This window comes from Mizuhopecten yessoensis, unplaced genomic scaffold (assembly GCF_002113885.1).
Source record: "Mizuhopecten yessoensis strain PY_sf001 unplaced genomic scaffold, ASM211388v2 scaffold2927, whole genome shotgun sequence".
In the NCBI taxonomy this organism is placed as follows: Eukaryota; Metazoa; Mollusca; class Bivalvia; order Pectinida; family Pectinidae; genus Mizuhopecten; species Mizuhopecten yessoensis.
This window is the reverse complement of record NW_018404789.1, coordinates 46515-66589: the sequence shown is the minus strand read 5'-3', so window position 1 is coordinate 66589 and position 20075 is coordinate 46515. Positions and strand designations below refer to the sequence as shown.

General features: G+C 36.6%; 1 protein-coding gene and 1 long non-coding RNA gene across 2 annotated transcripts in view; both read left to right on the top strand.

The window, feature by feature from the left end:
* The window catches only part of LOC110446664, a 5477-nt gene extending 2428 nt beyond the window's left edge, over nucleotides 1-3049 (top strand). Inside the window, exons 2-3 of the long non-coding RNA XR_002462490.1 lie at nucleotides 888-966; nucleotides 2811-3049. This is a non-coding gene — a long non-coding RNA (uncharacterized LOC110446664). The remainder of the gene's footprint in view (nucleotides 1-887; nucleotides 967-2810) is intronic.
* Nucleotides 1-20075, top strand: part of LOC110446663 (probable acyl-CoA dehydrogenase 6) — a 62050-nt gene that overhangs the window by 8859 nt on the left and 33116 nt on the right. Inside the window, exons 2-3 of the mRNA XM_021491920.1 lie at nucleotides 11888-12008; nucleotides 15333-15462. Of these exons, the coding sequence (XP_021347595.1) occupies nucleotides 11888-12008; nucleotides 15333-15462 (251 nt within the window). The remainder of the gene's footprint in view (nucleotides 1-11887; nucleotides 12009-15332; nucleotides 15463-20075) is intronic.

The window sequence follows — 20075 nt, the reverse complement described above, 5'->3', positions numbered from 1 at the left end:
GGGGGGGGGGCTCTGATCAGTTACTTACAAGAGCCATGAGCAGCTTTCTAGGTTAAGGAAAAGCAGTGGTAGGAAATACATTAATACATTACAGGTAATTTTCCTTCATTTAAATTGTAATCTCCATTTTAGGCAGTGAAATTTTGCTTATCAGGTTGCATTTCAACTCAAAACATCAAAGCAAAATTTTATTGAAAGATATTAAAATTAGTAAACAAATCACTTTGTTTCTTATTGTATTTGGAGTGTATTGTGTATAGTGTATTATTTCTTTTTGTCAAATTAAATACATATCTGAACAAATCAGAGTAAATTTCTAAAAGATGCATAGTTTGTATTTAGGTCACCTGAGCTCTAATCGCTTTCCGTCGTCCGTCGTGTGTAAACTTTTTACATTTTCAACTTCTCAAGAACCATCTATTGTTTTTTTTTCAAACTTGGTCAGAATCATCCTTGGTAGATGAGGCTACACAATTGTAAACTTGGGATTCCTACCCCAACCCCTGGGGCCAGGGCGGGGCCCCAAAGGGAAAATTAACCAATATTTCAAAAATCTTCTTCTTCAGACTCAGAGGTACTACAGTCATTTTCTCTGCATGGAAAGAAAGATCATCAGGGGCTTTACTTAAATTGTAAATTTAAGGACCCCCCAGCTATTCGTTCTCCCTTGGGGAGGGGGTAAAGTTTACTATAGTTTATAAAGGGAAATAGCACTTCTGTGTATATTTTGACAACTTTCTGTAGGAAATTATTTTTACTTGGTGAGAATTATCCTTGGAGGAAGATGATTTCAAATTGTAAAATTGAGATTCCTACCCCAACCCCTGGGGCCAGGGCGGGGCCCCAAAGGGAAAATTAACCAATATTTCAAAAATATTCTTTTCCAGACTCAGAGGTACTTACAGTCATTTTCTCTACATGGATGGAAAGATCATCAGGGGCTTTATTCAGGCACGTAGCTACCATGTACGCCAATAAGCCCGGGCTTGCACATGATTTTGACAAGTATAGGTTCTCATGACATTACTTTTTCTTGCTGATACTATAAAGTGGAGTTTAAGTTTTGAATATATAGTACACATATGTAATTCCTCAGATATGATACAGTGTTAATAGTTAGTACAAAAATGTATGAAGTTTAGAAATGTCCATTGCATTAATGGACAGTTCCAGGCAGAACTAAACTGCTCGATTGAGTAAATTGAGAAACTCACGCCTGGCGCAAACGACTCCGAGTATGGCACAGTGGACACAGACAATCAATGTGTTTGTTTTTATGAAAATATCAATTTGGGGCACTTTCGGCCCCTTTTGCCGGGGCACATTTGGCCACCCCAAATGCAACTGTTATTGTGCCAAGTGACGTCTCTATTGATAACGTCACCCAATTGACCACAAAAATAATATTTTTACGCCGCAAAAATTAAGTATTTTTTTCTTTGTATTCACTGATTTGTTCTGGACTTATTTTTCAACAAAATTTTCATGGGGGAGACCCCCAGACCCCCTTACGGGAAGGGGAAGACCCACTCCCGTACCCTCCCCCTGCTCGCACTTCGGGGGGGGGGGCTGCCTTCGGCAACCCCATATCGGGGCTTACACATGGTAAAGGGGCTAGCTACGCGCCTGTTATTTAAATTGTAAATTTCAGGACCCCGAGCTATTTGTTCTCCCTTGGGGAGGGGGTAAAGTTTACTATAGTTTATATAGGGAAATAACACTTTTGGGTATATTTTGACAACTTTCTGTAGGAAATTATTTTTACTTGGTGAGAATTATCCTTGGAGGTAGATGGTTTCAAATTGTAAAATTGAGATTCCTACCCCGACCCCTGGGGCCAGGGCGGGGCCCCAAAGGGAAAATTAATCAATATTTCAAAAATCTTCTTCTCCAGACTCAGAGGTACTACAGTGATTTTCTCTACGTGGAAAGAAAGATCATCAGGGGCTTTACTTAAATTGTAAATTTCAGGACCCCCGAGCTATCCGTTCTCCCTTGGGGAGGGGGTAAAGTTTACTATAGTTTATATAGGGAAATAACACTTTTGGGTATATATTTTATCCATTTTCAGCAGAAAAATTTCTCAAACTTAGTCAGAATCATCTTTGGTGAATGAGAGTATGACTTTGTAAAATTGGGATTCCTGCCCCATCCCCAGGGGCTAGGGCGGGGCTCCAAAGGGAACATTTACCAATATTTTCAAATTCTTATCCTTTGATGACATGACAAGTATTGTATTTCACTTAGTTTACATGCTGATTTCCACATCACATCTAAACAATAAAATAAAGCTACCAGTACCTATGATATAACTCAGGTGACCGCTATGGCCCTTGGGCGTCTTGTTTATTATAACAGGAAGTAAGGACAGAAAGTAAAATGCAATAGGCCAAACCTGGATATATCAAATCATAGAGAATTATTTATAAGGACATTGGTCATCATAACAAGGGTGGAAAATGAATATGATAACCAGGCAATAGCAAAGTAACAACAGATAATTTGATAAATGTCATATCAAATGTGACAAAACCCCATATACTAAAATCTATCATGTGAAAATGAATGTGTAATAGCTGCTGCTAATGTCTCTTTTAGAAGACCAGGTATAATTATGCAGTATTAGTATAATTTTATGCAGTCATTTATAAATTATGACTTATGTATATATGTGATTATCAATAAGATATTGTGAAGCACTACATGTATATAGTCATAATTATATATAATGATACATGTAATTGTAATTTGGATTCTGCATACCAGGTTTTTGTTACAAATCACTAAATTTATTTTTCCTTTTTTTACAGGAATGTTCTAGGTCATGGATATTAAGCAGAAAACCTTATGTAAGAAGACACCAGGATAGAAACAAAACTCTGGACAATTAAATGTGATTTTTTTTTTAAATACATAGGTCCTGTAAATGTGTTATTAATTTGATACATACAATTCATACTACAATGTACATACTCCAAAGACCAATATTCCTATCTTTGCTTCTTATTCTCTATATTTCAAAAATGTGATTTGATTAAAATCAATGCAAGTTTTCAAAATGTGTTTTATTCATTTTTTTCTCTCCCATTATAAAATGACTAAAATACATAGTAAGTGAACTTAGTAAATATTTTAAAATAACTTTCCAAGAATTTATTTCTCTGTGAATTTTCACTCAGGAATTTTGGTTCAGAATCTGATATTACACTTGTAGTTTATTCTCAAATTCAAGATATGTTTACTTGTGTTATGAATGAGAGTTCACAGAACTACATTGTATTAGATTCCAAAATCTGCATACATGTCCCCCCCCCCTTTTTGGATTCAGCTTGAATATCACATGTACATTTCAACTTTATTTCAAGGGGTTTATAACAGTTCATCATGCATGTGTAACCAGATGCTTTTGTGCTCATTTGAAATGTAAATGGAAAAGATTTTCATAAATTACTTTGTAAGCAGAGGAGCTTTGACCCCCACCACCACCACACACACACACACACACACATTGTAAATGTGCAACCACCTCCCCACCTCCAGGCTCCTCCTCATATTACATGTAGTCTCAGACACTGGGAACTATAATTTTCTCCTCGGATTGAATGTATTTGACTCAGTGCATCTCAAAAAGTGAAAAAAAAATCTATGAAGTAAAAACTTTGTACATTAATGTATATTATTCTTGGGGAGCTGTCTTAGAGATGTGTAACTGGGGATGGTATTCAACCTGGCCTTTAAGCCTTCCAATGTTGATGCCTCCACTACTGATTCTGGTGCAAGATATTATTTTAGTTTGTTACTCTGTCCTGTCTAGATCTAAGCATGGCATGTGATGTCCTCAAGTTCTGCAATCACTTGCTGTGAACTATACTACTGGAACTGCTTTAACAGCCTGTAGATATGCTCTGTGTGGAGTACACACTAAGGGTCTGCAAGAGTGTCATTACACTTCAAAATAGTATATGCATTGTCAGCGACAGGCTTGTTGTAGAATTTCCCAAATGTGGAAGTATTAGTCCAGCCTGCAGTTTTTAAAATGGTATGTTATGGTATGGCTGCTCGTTGGGCTGCTGAAGTTGAAGCCGACCTGGTGCTGTGAGGTGTAAATATAGTCATATTTATGCCTGCATTGGATAACACAGTCTTTATCCACCTGGAAATTGTTGCATGACTAGCAGCAGTATACGGCTTCTGGTAACTGACAAACAATTGAGTAGTGTCAGCACGTAACAGTGTAGTTTTTTCCAAAAATGTCTTGAGCACATTCACAATACATAGTTCTGGGACTGAAAAACTGTTGAGGACAATCTCTTGTTGATGATGTCCTGGCCTTGCATGTTTCAATTTGTCCCCAAATCTGAGTTTAACTGACACATCATCTAGGGTAATATTTCTCAGATCCAACAAATGTAATGACTGGGCTCTCTGACCTGTCAGTAGGGCAAGCAACGTGGCAAGTTTCAAAGTATGATTTTTAAGACTAGAACAGTCATACAGTACTAAAAAATCCAACACACTCTGCGGATCCCATGTGACTGTATTACGCGGTAATGCAGGACGGAGATGGAACACCCCACGTAGAAACCTTTTTACTAATGGGTGATTCCCACATGGTTTGTTGTCAAAGTCAATGAAAGAAGACAATGCTGATTTGGCTGTGTTAAGGGCGCTATAACCAACTCCTCTGGTGAATAAACTGGTCAGAAAATCAAGCACATCCCTCACAGATGGTGACATGGGATCACAAACCCTTTGTTGTGTATAGTTATACCACTGTTGAATGTATATTTGATATTGCTTGAATGTTCCTTCTCTCCATGAGGACAATAATATTAATTCAGTCTCTTTTGAAAGTTCCCACTTTTGGATTGATCTCCGGAAACCCTGCACGCCAGTAGTGTCATCTTGGGAGGCTGCTTCTGATGGGGATGCTGCAGGATCTTCTTGCTGCTGGGTAAAACAAATACACAATCAATCAGACAGTTAACAATCTGGGAGAACCATGCTTGTGTGGTCCAATATGGGGCAACAACAATTGCTTCAGTTTTGTCTAATCTGATTTTTTGTAAGATTTTCCCGTACAAGGAAAATGGAGGAAAAACATATACATATGAATTCCATGGAAATGTAAATGCATCTACTGCTATGGCAAAAGGATCTGGCCTCCAGGTAACATATTTTGAAAGTTGATGATTGAGACGACTGGCAAATAAATCAACATCTGGCATCCCAAATTGCCTAGTTACTTTTTGGAAAGTATGAGTATCTAGTTTCCACTCAGTATGGTCCCCCCCCCCCCCCCCCCCCATGTGTGAAATATATGCAATGGCAGTAGTGTAGTATTGTCAATGTTCAGGCGTATGTAACAGTATCTATCATCACGACATAATGCTAAGCATGAAAATCAGGCTGCTCTGAGCTCCAGAAAATTGATGTGTTGTTTAGCCTCAAATTCTGACCATCTACCCCCAGCTGTTTGTACTATATTTCCTTCAGTATCATACCTCACTCCTCCCCACCCCGTTTTTGATGCATCTGATGCAAGGAAAACGGATGGAGATCCTTGTGAAATCGTGGAGAATGCACTACAATGTTTTGTATCCACCACTGCAGATCATTTTTACTTTCAGCTGAAAGACTCATACTCGCATTATAATTGCCTTTTGATATCTTTAGAGCCATGATCTTGTCATTTTCAAGTGATCTATAATGACAAGGCCCATATTGTACTCCTGGGAGTGTTGATACTAGGACACCATTGCACTGTGCAGTTGATTCAATAGTAGGAGTAGTTTGTTTTCTAAGCAACTTGCACATTTCTTTATTTTTTTCAGATTTTCTAAAGGGTAAGGAAATTCTCATATCAACGGAGTACATTTTGAATCCAAAAGATATTCAATTTCTTTGACTGGTTTAAAAATTGACTTTTCCGGGTGAACAACAAATCCACATTTGATAGACAAAGTCACTGTATCAACCACATTTTTCCTACACTCAGTTTTTGTGTCACCCACCAACAAGGAATCATCAATGTAGGATGTATTTGTGTGGCCTTGTTTTCTCAACTTGGAGAAAAAAAGGCTTGGTTATCTTTGTAAACATACGAGGGGCAGAAGCTAGCACATTGGACATAGCAGTGTATTGATAGATTCTTAGCCACTTCGTGCTGTTTGTTTTTTATACTTTTTTCAGTCTTTTTGGACACCTTTTCATTCGGTCTAGGCTCCATGTTCCCGAGAATTTCGCCTACAAAATCAAATTCTCTGATATTTTCTGGGAATTAAAGATGGCGGCCATACAACCCGCCAAATGGATCACTGAAATGACCAGCCCCTCGGGGCAAAGTCTCGGGAATAATGCGCCTCTATGGTACCCATTCAAATTTACGAAAATCAACAGTTCGTGTTACTCACGATCAAATAATCGCAAAATTAATCGCCGATACTTCTTTGTATAAGAATATAAAGAATAAATGTTCAGAGGAAAAGGGATTCCTTTGAATTTTCTGTAATGAAGGCACGCTATGAATAATGAAGCTGCGCACGCATCTCCCGTGGTTCCGGTACTAACTGAATGAAGACAAAATCCTATTTGGGTCCTGACATTCGCAAAAACCGGAGACGCTGATTGGTGACTTCAGAGCGTTTTATAAATCTCTCAAGTGAGCCCGGTTGCTAATTTCGTTTGTACTGTAAGAACACCCATCGATATTCTTCCGTGGATACAACCATAAATGAATATAATTCCTCCTCAGATTTTTCAATGATTTAATAAAATGATGGTTTGGTGATCAGATTTGGGTACACTGTCGCCTTACACACGGCATGCAATCCTTCAGATACACAGCAGCCTGCCTTTGGAACAATCTACCCAACACATTTTGCACAGCAAATAACTTCACTCACTTCAAATCTTTAATATCCTCCTGGAACGTGCAATATAATATAATATAATAAAATCCTCCTGGAAAGAACACGCATACAAATTCAAGCACTAGTCAGACCAACAGATATCACAACATCAGCTCAGTAACAGACATGACCCACAAACTACAATGGCTAACACTACAAACATGACTCTTTCACACAAGAAAAATGCTGTTTTACAAAATTGTACAACAATAAACCCAACATTTATAATCACACCCGTAGACCCTCCAACCAGACATGCACACCCTTACGCATACAAACACATATCTGCTACAAAGGACACGTACAAATATTCATTCTTTCCACACACAATAACACAATTGAATCTTCTTCCCATAGCAGTAGTGCAATGCACAACACATACCCTATGCAGCCCTTGAAACCCTCATCACACGCTAGAATATATTTCGGCTAAACCTCAACTTATCTAATCACTGTAAATAACCCTCTTTATTCACGCCTCTGACAGATTACCAAGGGCATAATCATCAGCATATTGATGGAGCCCCTGTACCCTAACGAAGAAGAACGGTACACAATGCAAATGTTCAGCCTCCAAATGAAATCTTAACTTTTAAATGTATTTTATCATATCAGTGCTAATTTATTGAATATATCACATGAAATCTGATGTGTTTTTAAATCATGCTAGATGTATTGTTCGAACTACAATGTGTAAAATGTGTCTATACTGATAATAGCTTGAAATCTGAAGTGTTTTATGATTTATATACTGTTTAAGTATATGTATTGCCTAAATGTTAATATATCAAACTTGTCCAAATGTGAACAATCTAATTAAAATTATATCTTCACATCGCTCCCGTTTACTGATATGTCGCGTTGAAGATCTAACAACATCCCGTAGAGGGTCATGTGCAGGCGACCTTTGCATTAACCAATCAGATGAGAGCTTACGCATTTCTGTAAGTGATGATGTAATGATTTCGGAACACACTTGCTATGATAAAAGACCGAGAGGTGTCAAATGAGCATCGAAAATGGCGGCGCCCATGACACCACGCCGTGTCTATCTACTAGACAACGTTTGTACAATTTGTGGATTTTGCTTTGAAATAAGGGAGACTTCCTCTTCTGGTGATGTTGTCGTTAAAACGTTTAACAACCTGAAACTAAAATTAGCCAATGACAGGCTTCGCAATATTCAAACTATCACTGGACCAGACGAAAAAGTGGATTTTGGGCTACGAGGTGGCTGCATTAAATGCTACAGGTCCTGCTTTCTGATTGGTTGAATGAAAGAGTTATGTCGCGTTTTGATTGGCTTGTTATAAATGCGATAATGCATTCATGTTGACCTCTGACGTGACCCTCTATGGGATGTTGTTAGATCTTCAACGCGACATATCAGTAAACGGGAGCGATGTGAAGATGTAATTTTAATTAGATTGAAATGTGAATGTCTTTGTATGTAACATGTATGTTGGTCAAAAGCTCTATAGAGCTTATGTTATTTGTTTTTAAAATGCCAACCGACTTTAAATAAAATTTATCTTATCTTATCTTATCCTGCATTTGGGTATAAGGTAACGTTGGTGCAGGCAAATTCGCCATGCACCCAAATTCGCCACCCTGTGACAAAAATGCCTTTGATGTCATCATACATAAGATGTGATGTAAATAACGTCACCACAGTTTTCAACACAGTAAAAACCTTCAAATATTTTGATACATACATGGTGGTAGGTAAATCTTGTACGCCATTCCCGGTCCCGGACTAAAACCCCGTACCAGGAATATAAAGATCATTTAATATCTCTTTAACGCACTAGTTAATATTTTTTTTAAATAATAAAATAATTTCAAACATTATTTGCTAAATTCAGTTTTTTTTTTTTAATTACCTGGTATCTAATAATTTAGAAATTGACGATAATATGTATTTCAAGAGGGCAAAACTTGTGTTTTGTTTACTCTCGTACCCGTGCTAAGGGGACATCACTCTGTCAAGCTGTTTTTATCAAGTATAACTCTCGGCCATTCTATTAGAATGTCACCAGGCTCTGCGACGAGGACGCAGTAATACATATATAAGAGCCTATTATTTTAAAACTTTATATATATAAGATTAATAATAGTTCACAAAATAAAATTCATGATCATCAATATGGTTGGTTATCATTAGAAAAAAATGGTTATTTTTATAACTAAAAAATGGTTTTATGATTGAAATAATTTTGTTCTTTTTCAAAAGGAATTTTAAGTTTACTCACTACACATTTTAACTTTTAAAAGGATACAAAAAATTATACATATATTTGTCAAAATAAAAAAAAGAAACCATATCATCAAATACATTTGAGATGTGACACCCATCTGCTTCGCAATCAATAAAAATATCAAATGATAAAGAAGTCTTCTTTTTCCTATGCCTACTCATATTTTCCTTGGAAATTTAGTAAAGATCACATTGGAAATATATTCCACAAGATGTTTTCTCATGCAAGTGGTGTCAAACTTTAACTCTTCACTCCCACTAAACCCACTGAAACAAAAATCTACCAAGTGAGCAATAGCAAAAACCCCACAGTCAACCCCGTTGCACATTTGGTAAAACCGTTTTTAAAACTTTTCTATTTTCCCCATATGATGATGACAACTGCATTTCTAAAGAAGCTGACAAATGACCATTCTGTTTCGTATTTCCTATCAAACTATCAAGAATGTATACTTCCCCACTATCTACCTCCTGTACTGACACTACCCAATGGTCCTCACCTGTATGATGAATTTGTGCCGATGCAGCGCTAATTGGTTTCATTTTGAGTGCATAGCCCCACTTATTGTTTGTCAAAATTGGAGCATAACCTGTATCTTGCATTCGGCCTATATTTGGAAACTGTTTCTTTAAATTATCTTGTACGTAACACATGAACTTACCACATAGTTTTTTTTATCAATTAATATATTATTTTATCCTTAAAACTTAGCGCACTTTTACCATTATCCATCCAGATGCGTCTTGTTTCTGCGGGGCTTATTAAGCGACGGTCTGTCATCTGAAAGATCCACTAAAATATCACTTACCTTCGGTTCGTTCTTTTTTGGTAATGAAAGTCTTTTTCTTTGTTTTACCTTAGGACTCAGGTACTTACAGTTGGTTCAGATATACTTACACCATCACTACATTGTATGTCTGCTACTGACTCAACTATAATACTTAGTATTTTGTATCTTCTTTTTCTTCTATTATATTTGATAATCTCTTACGAGTTAAAGAAAGTCTAGACCTAGGTTTTGGTTTTCTTGGAGTACCAATATCAGAAATATCGTGGAGAGGTACTGACTCTAATTTAACTGGAGAAGCCAATGTAGCACTTGGAGTTAACTTAGTTAACTTACTGTCTGGTGCTGGGACTATATCATTCTCCTTTCTATCACATGGTCTCGGTCATTTCTACCTGCTTTCTTGTCTGGTCGCTTTCTTGCATTACGCCTAAGTTGAGCCATATGGAGTTTTCTCTTACCTGCTGTGTCATCTATGCCTATACTTAACTTTGCAGCAATAATATGATAGCATGTACCAATCGATGGACACTGACATTGCTCTTTAGGATGTAACTGAACTGCATACTTATCTCCCTGTGACCCTTCAACTATAAATGTCCTGGCAGATGGAACATGGGTTACCTTGTTATCCCTAAGAGCGGCAACTGCAAAAGACCTTTGTGAAGTTTGTTTACTTACTTGTTGAATATCGGACACTCTACCATTTGCTAAACTAGCTACATCTTCATTGCTTACCTCTTCGTTTAGATCTATATGTTCCATGGAAGTGACTGTGTCTTTGTCATTGATTTTACCGTTAACTAAATCTAAAACATCATCAGGATGACAAACACCATTTGAAAAATGTACATCATCAGGGTCTAGCTGAGCACTTTTATGAATAGCCTTAAGTTTTTAAGTTCCTGTTCCAATTAACTCTCTCTTAATCTCATTGCCATAATATCTCTGGAGATAATAAAATGAAAGAGCTGCAATATCTATAGTAAAACTTCTTTCCAGTTATTCAAAGACTTAATTAAGCTGTTTAAAAGTACTTTGACGTTTGGAAAAAAACTCCCCTGGAGATATTTTTTTATCACTGATTCCCTATCCACAATTATAATTATAATTTGATAACCTTTTGATAAATTTGGAATTAGAGACTTAACAGATCGCCAAAAAAACTCATGAACCCGAGTGGACTTCCTTTCATGAATGAAAAATGCTACAAGAATTGTTTTATTATTTTGAAATAACACGTGTCTAAAGACTAAAGCTGAAACATAAAAAATCTCCTACTTGAAAAGTAGTGTCATATGACATATACAATATCTCATCTGATTCAACCTGAAGTATTAAATTCAACTCGTCCAATAATTCCTTATTTCCCAAAACACATCTAAGCTCTGGACCTACAGCAAAATTAAATGTAAAAACTTGCAGATTATTAAATGAAAAAGAATTAATGAAATAGTTGTATTTAAAAAATTTGTTGATATTTGGTCAGTAGCATGCTTGGATGAAGGGATATCAAGCTTGCTCATTTGAATGACCTTGACCCACTTTCAATGTCACATTTGATCAAATATGTATAAACCTTTAAATGAACTAATCTCAATAAAGAAAAGGTCAAGGGTAGTGATATTTGGCAAGTTGCATCCTGATATGAAGGGCTGTACAGTTTATTCATTGTAAAGACCTTGTTGGACTTTCAAGGTCACAGGGGTCAAATGTTTTAACATCTTATAGTAGGTTCTTTTGAATGTTTTACGGTCATAATCACTGATACTTTGCCTATAGCTTTACTTTAGATCCCTTTAAGGTTACAAGTGTGAGAGTAATACCAGGTGAGTGATGCATGCCCATTGGGCCTCTTGTTGTTGAAGTAAGATTGGATTGTTTATACATATTATTGAAAGAGACATGTTTATGCTTCTATATTTATACAGATTATTGAAAGGGACATTAATCCCAATGTTGATCAATGGGAAGCAGAGGGACAGTTTCCAGCAAAACAAGTTTTCAAAACACTGGGTGATGCTGGCCTTCTGGGGGTAACCAAGCCAACAGGTTATTTTCTTAATATTAACATAATACTGGTGTACATGTGCTAGTCTCATTGGCTGCTCCAATAATTTCCTATTTTACCTTAACTATGCATTTCATGATCATTTTTCCGATACAACCTTATATATATATTGAATGATGATACTATATTTCAACTTTATATATTGAATGATAATAATATTTCCTATACCTTCTTTTTAGGTCACCTGAGCTTTGCTCAAGTGACCTATTCCGATCACATTCCGTCAGTCGTCGTGCGTCGTCTGTCGTGCGTAAACTTGTTACATTTTCAACTTCTCAAGAACCAGGAGATGGAATTTTTTCAAACTAGTTCAGAATCATCCTTGGTAGATGAGGCTACAATTGAAAAATAAGTATTCCTAACCCAACACCTGGGGTCAGGATGGGGCCCCAAAAGGAAAATTAACCAATATTTCAAAAATCTTCTTCTCCAGACTCAGAGGTACTACAGTCATTTTCTCTGCATGGAAAGATCATCAGGGACTTTTAACTTAAATTGTAAATTTCAGGACCCCCGAGCTATATCCGTTCTCCCTTGGGGAGGGGGTAAAGTTTACTAAAGTTTATATAGGGAAATAACACTTTTGGGTATATTTTGACAACTTTCTGTAGGAAATTATTTTTACTTGGTGAGAATTATCCTTGGAGGAAGATGGTTTCAAATTGTAAAATTGAAATTCCTACCCCAACCCTAGGGGCCAGGGCGGGGCCCCAAAGGGAAAATTAACCAATATTTCAAAAAAAATCTCCTCCAGGCTCAGAGGTACGGTACTACAGTAATTTTCTCTGCATGGAAAGAAGGATCATCAGGGGCTTTACTTAAATTGTAAATTTCAGGACCCAGAGCTATATCCTTTACTATAGTTTATATAGAGAAATAACACTTTTGGGTATATTTTATCCATTTTCACCAGAAAATTACTCAAACTTAGTCAGAATCATCTTTGGTGAATGAGAGTATTACTTTGTAAAATTGGGATTCCTGCCCCATCCCCAGGGGCTAGGGCGGGGCTCCAAAGGGAACATTTACCAATATTTTCAAATTCTTATCCTTTGATGACATGACAAGTATTGTATTTCACTTAGTTTACATGCTGATTTCCACATCACATCTAAACAATAAAATAAAGCTACCAGTACCTATAATATAACTCAGGTGACCGCTAAGACCCTTGTGCCTCTTGTTGAATATTTTCATTGCAATTCAATCAAAATGAATTAATTTATGATATATTTCATTTTTGAAGACTGATTTGTATTGCCATGGTGCGGCGTCCGTTGTCCGTCCATCGTCCGTCCGTCCGTCGTCCGCCTGTCCGGCATCAACTTTTTTACTTTAAACAACTTTTCAGTAATCAAAAGGCCTATGATGACGATATTTGGCCAGTAGCATGCTGGCATTAAGGGCTACCAAGAATGATCAAATGAATGACCTTCATCAATTTTCAAGGTCACAGGGGTCAATTATGTTACATTTATTAACAACTTATTCTGAATAACCTAAATGCATAGGGTGATGATTTTTGGCCAGTAGCATGCTGGGATAAAAAGCTACCGAGATTGTTCAAATGAACTGCACTTATAGTCAAGGTAACAGGTGTCAAATATGTTTAAAATCATTAAGTGACTTTTTTTGAATACATTGGAACCCACTTATTATGATATCGGTTATTATGATATATCGGTTATTATGATATTTTTCCCATGTACCGATATTATCCTTCTTTAACTAAGCAAAAAAATATAGTTTATTATGATATAGTCAAAGTTAGGACCCCGCTTATTATGATATTTTTCTGCTGTGAATGGATTTTATAAGGTAAAAACTCAGGTAAGTTGTCTGTGTGAAACACCTGGACAATTACGCAATAGGTCCGGCTAACTGTACATCGCCCGCGAGGTAATCATCTGGCTACTCAAGGTAATTTTTTCACATCTCGCTTCACCCCAGGCAGCGGAAAACAATAGATCGACCATCGCTTGCTGGTCATACGTTTTAGTCTTAACAAAACATTTGGCGAGTTAATTGCTGTAGGACTGTATTTCAAGTTAAAATAATTAGGCCTACCGAACACAAATTCCGATAAGAAAACGAGCATGCCTTTCGCAAATATTCACGGTTACCTTGACACGTCATGTGAGAAAATCATGCCGATTTCAATGAAAATATTACTCCAGAAGGAAGACCTGTGTTTTTAATCATTTAAGCAATAGTTTCTTAATTGCATTAGAAGTTGATTTCCCCGTGTTTCCGTTGAAAAAGTGTCAAATTCGGGACATACCGCCCCGACAGCATGGTGCCGGAAATCGATCAAAAATTTACGTTATTGTCGTAAACAACTTATTTACAATTTACACCATTTTCGTGAAATACAATATTTGATTATTGTTAAAAAGGGAATAATTTGTGTTTTTAATTGATATTGTTTCTTTGCAAGTTGATTTCACCGCACGACTTTCGAGGCATGTGATTGTCACGTGATCGTAATTGACATAGCGCGGCAAAATATGTTTATGCTTACGGGACAAAATGTTACACAACTTCTCGTTGCAAAATAGGTAAATCATGACTATTTATATCCCTTCTTTCATCCTATTGACTGTAACATTACGATATTGTTAGCTACAAGTGTAGGATGTAGTATAAGATAGTTCTTAGGAATATGCTCGAAGTTATTTGAAAGTGAAAGTAGAATTTACATACTGATCATTATGACGGCAAAACGAAAACTTCTCGAATTTTTCCAACACGCTGATACAAATAACAATGAACAAATTATTTCAATTATTAATTCATCTTTTTGTATTTATATTTTTCCATGTTTCAACATCAATTTATGTCTGATTGATATAGGGCATCTCACTGCCAGTTCAGACAACATAAAAACGATCGAAAACAGCTTGATCGATTATTATGATATATCGGTTATTATGATATTTGCCAGAGGCAAATAGGATATCATAATAAGCGGGTTCCACTGTATACCAAAGAACCAGCAATCCCTTTTCTATTTGCTATAAAGAACGTTAGAGTATTAAAGTTCTATTGCAAGAATAATTACATCAAATATATTTTGGTGAGTTGTATGTATTTTTTAATGATATTTTTCATCTACATGTGAATCATGTTTTCCTGTCTATTCAGAAGTATTGGCTTACTCATTTGAAAAAAAATCCAGGACCCCACCAGCGTCATGATATAAGGGTTTGAGCCTTTTTGTCCTCAAAAAGTAGCGGTTAGAGACTATCCTGTTTTCAAAATATAGGGGTTTGGAACTTATAACTATGTGATTTTTATGTCCTCAGAGTATGGGGGTTTAGGGCTGGACTATACCTACAGCGTGGCAGTTGCTGAGGAGCTAGGTACCATCAATTGTGGGGGAATACCCATGGCAATAGGTGTACAAACAGACATGGCTACTCCTGCTCTAGCAAGGTACATAGAGCTCCACCCTCTTTTTGTATTGTTTTGTTAGTCCACAACCTGTAAATTATCACAAGTGGTATTTAGAACATAGCTTTGATTTACTGGTATTCAAAAGACACAATTTGGTTTGAAAAATTCACTTAATGTAGAATGAATTTATTGAAACTCTGATGATTACACCCGAAATATCTATCATTTAATAATAATATACAACATTTAAATAGCACTCTATATAGTATGTAAAATTACCCTAAAGCGTTTTACAACACTTGAATAATAATATTTTAAGTGATAAAAGATAAAAAGTAAGAAAAATAAGGCATACAAATCACCATTATACATTAAGTAATATAAGAAGACAATTATCTAAATCTGCATATAAGTAAATATATAAAAGGTGGTGTGTACATGACGTCTGTGCAAAAGAGCTTAAAATGTAGACGTGAAGAGGTGGGTTTTTATTTCATTGAATTTGGCCAAGGCTTTTGACTTACTGATAGCAGATGGTTGAAGCCATTCCACAACGTTGCAAAACCCTCCTAAAGCACCGCAGTGATCAAGACGGCTGATACGGGGTAACAAGCTCCTGTAAATACTGGGGAGCTGTTCCATTCAATGCCTTGTATGTGTACACCAAAATTTTGTACTGCGACCTTGATCGTTCAGGCAACCAGTGCAATGAATATAGCACCGGTGTGATGTGCTCTCAGTTTCAGGCATGAGTAACCATATGTGCTGCAGTGTTCTGGACCATCTGCAGACGTCTAGTGAGTTTGTCAGATATACCACAGAGCAGGGCATTATCATAGTCCAACAGAGAAGTAACAAGTGAATGCACCAAAATCTTGTATGCATCTGCAGTTATAAACTGCCTGATACAGCCGGTGTTCCTGATCTGGCAGTAACAGGATCTGGAAATAGCGTTTACCTGTTTCTCCACGTTCAGTGAACTATCAAAGTATACCCATAGGTTTTTAACTGCTGGGACAGTCTTAATAGTTCTGAGCCAGAACTATTAAGGCTGTGTTCAACTTCCTTGAGCTGTTGTCTGCTGGCACTTTGGATAAAAGACGATAAGTCCTGTCTTTTCTTGATCAAGCTTAGCATGTTGGAGTTCATCCAGGTATCAATGTTTGTCAGAGACAAGCTTCCAGATTTTCTGATATGGTATCCCAGCTGTTCTGTGGTTTGATGACCATGGACATTTAGCGAAGGCTATGGCGACGAGAAATCTCTCTGAATATGGGCAATATTTTCAAGGTCCTAACACCGACCATTAAGGAACCCCAAAACCTAGTATTTTGTCATGTGAAGTGGTAGATCATATGGCAACACACTGTCGTTATTCAGTCGCCAGGTACTGGCCATAGGTTGTGTTTGTTCTCCAGAAACTACAGCTTTTCTCCACCACCAAAACCTGGCAAGTCCTTAAATGGCCTTAACTTTTAATAGGACGTAAAACACAAACAACCAAACAAAATCATGACTCGGATTGCGAGGTCTTGATGATATTGTGCAACTCGTCCTGGGTTGTTGATGAGAGCTTTGTCAAAGGTTCCCTATCAAATTTAATGTCAGCACTCATGACATAAATATCATTGTGAGCAGTAGAGTTCACTTCACCCATATTTTTCCTGATTGTGCTGATTTTATTCAGAAAGTAATTGCTGGACTTATTTGACAAGTCTTTTTTAGAAGTAGTCAGCTTAGTTAAGATGATTTCGCATTTCAGATCCATTAGGTTTTTGGTGAGACTAAATGGCTGCCCATTGTCCTTACCACATTTTTGATTCTTTCTGAATGATAATGAAGCCTTTTTGGATTGAATGAAAAGTGACCAAACTAGTAGGCAATTCCCCTATAAATCTGTTGGTGAACAGTGAAGTAATAGTCCTTTGCCACCGTGTCTCTCCGCTTTTCTGTGGTTCTGTATTTTCCATGCAGAGATTTTCATTATACAATGTGGGATTTGGTCTCAGAGTTATCACCTTAGTCTGTAGAGGTACATATTTCTCTATGAGATCTTCTATAGCAGATGTGTTGCTTCAACAATATCACCAACCCTGCCTTTTGTAGATTGAAGGACAGAAGAAGATCTAGACTGAATGTCATTGTTGAAATCTGGTATGGAAATTTCACAGAATTTATGGAAGCTCACCTCCATTCTTTGCATGATCTGGCCTGCTACAATTCAGCATTGCTTGGACAGCAAGGTGATCACCAGATTGGTTCCCCTTAACATCACTTAGACATGGATCCATCACTGAAATTGCACCTTGAATGGCCAAATTATCTTCCCTTGTAATGACCACATCTAGTGTACCTGTGTGGCCATGAGTGTGCAGCTCATGCTGTATCAGTCCCCTGGAATCGAGTAGTCCAGAGAACTGATGAGCATCAACATTAGATAGATTGTCTAAGTAGAAATTTAGGTTGCCTGTAATAATAATCTAGTTAATAGTCCTTTATAGGAAAGGGTCACACATTTTGATCATTGTTTTGTTTACCCATGAAATCAGCAAAATTATCAACAACTTTCTTTTGGCTCAAATTTATTTAAAGCATTGTATAGAACAGATTGAAATATGCCATTTAAATATTATTATTTTGTCAGGCTGAGGTTATTTTGATAATATTTTTTTAGAATAGACATTTTTAGATTTTGTCATTTAGTTTCTCCTACATAAAAAAAAATAAAATAATATGTCATGTTAAAAACATAAAGTAGCATCAATTTCAATGATATTTGTTTTAATATTATTATGATAAAGAATCTAGATTGTATGATTATTTATTTACTTAATAAGTTCATGAGATGAAATCTTTCCAAATATGTTGTTCAGTTGAATTGACAGATGTCAAACTATTTTACAAATTTGATATAGTTTTAATCCTTTAACAGTGCAAGTTAAAAAGCATTCAATTGAGATTAAAAAAAAAATGTTTATGTTTTTCTGGTTTAGAGATCTTCCCTATCTCTTCCTTCTACTGTTTCTAAGGAATTCCTTCTACTGTTTCTAAGGAAGTGCCGACATTTTAGTTTGTCCTTGCTTGGTAACGAATATGGGTCTCGCTGGGTATAAAAAGCGCATTACCCGTCAAACCGGTTATCATTATCACTATTGTACGTGTACAGTACCTGCATACTTCTCATATCATCTCATAACTCATTTCATCTCACTGAAGTATAATCAACACTTTTAGTATAGTAATTAGTGCCTAGTATTAGGACTAGGGGGGACGGACACTTAGTGGTGTAACATATTGTACGGCACACCTTACTAGTCCATTCCCCTGAAGCCCTGCCTTCCATATTTGTCTAAATAATTTCCTATAAATAAGGGGAGGGGGGAGGGTTCGTGTTACTGCTGCGTCAGACAACACGAACAATCAATTAAAATATTATGTTTTTTTCAATATCATATAGGATTTTTATTAGGAATAACACTTTAAGCCTTTCAGTAGGATATTTGATTAGTTAGAATATAGGGCTAAATAGCTATAGTTAACACTGAGTGCCACTGCTGGTGGTTAGCAAATGATGCCAGCCCGATATGAGTGCAACTAAATATTATACATATATGTTCCAATTCTTAAATCTTCAATGTGGTGCACTTGGGTATTGAAATTCGTAAATCGTGTAACGGGAGAGGTACAACTTGTCGGTGGGGATAGGCCCAACCACTATCGCACTTCTAACACCGTTATAAACATCCGTGTACATTGTATAACTATCACAATTACAACCCCGCTAGGTTAGCATAACCAAATAGTGGGGGCGGAGTCACATGATCCCTTAGCTGCGTGCTAGGTCTAGACTGCTACGTCACACTCGTGCAGAGTTCTGGAGGGTGACCCTGACCTCTGTGTATTATATCTTTCAGTAATACATGTTATGGAATCTAGTGAATCTCTTATAAATGTCCCATATTGGCAATAGCAGCTTTCTCTTTTATTTAATGTGTATTACTATGATTGCACTTATGTCAGGAGAAGTGGTACTTTAGTGTTAAAGAATTTACTTATTTTTTTTCAGGGATTAGTCTACTAAAACTTTATATGTACATCAACTCCATTCCCTAAGAAAGGAGTCGATTATAATACGTTCAAGGATATTTTTGTACGATATAACCACTAACACTCCTTGAACCAGCTTGTATTTACACTGACCAATTTTATTTTTTTCATATTTGGTCTAACAGTAAGAGGTTTGTAACTCTGTAGTAGACAAAGGGAGTTAACCCCTATACCGTCCAGGACACTCAAGGGCTTGACCCGCCTGGTAACCTAATCTTCGTACATTTCTTAGTACGAAGCAAATAAAAGATACTATTCAAAGTTTCTTCATTTAGAAAACTTATCTCGTGGCAGGAGATATAGTTAACAAAACTGGTCAATTTTATACTGGTAAACTTCTACTTCATCATATTCACCTCCATCTTCATCTTCATCTCCATCCCCATATACATTAGTTGTAAACTATACAACCTCTCCTATTATCTGCATATAATAAACCTTTTTATCGTAATACCAACTAAATTATAGAAAACATATTTACCCCTTTTTTACCCCTTTTTGATATAACTGCATATTCTTAATATTATAGAGTCTCTCCCCCCCCC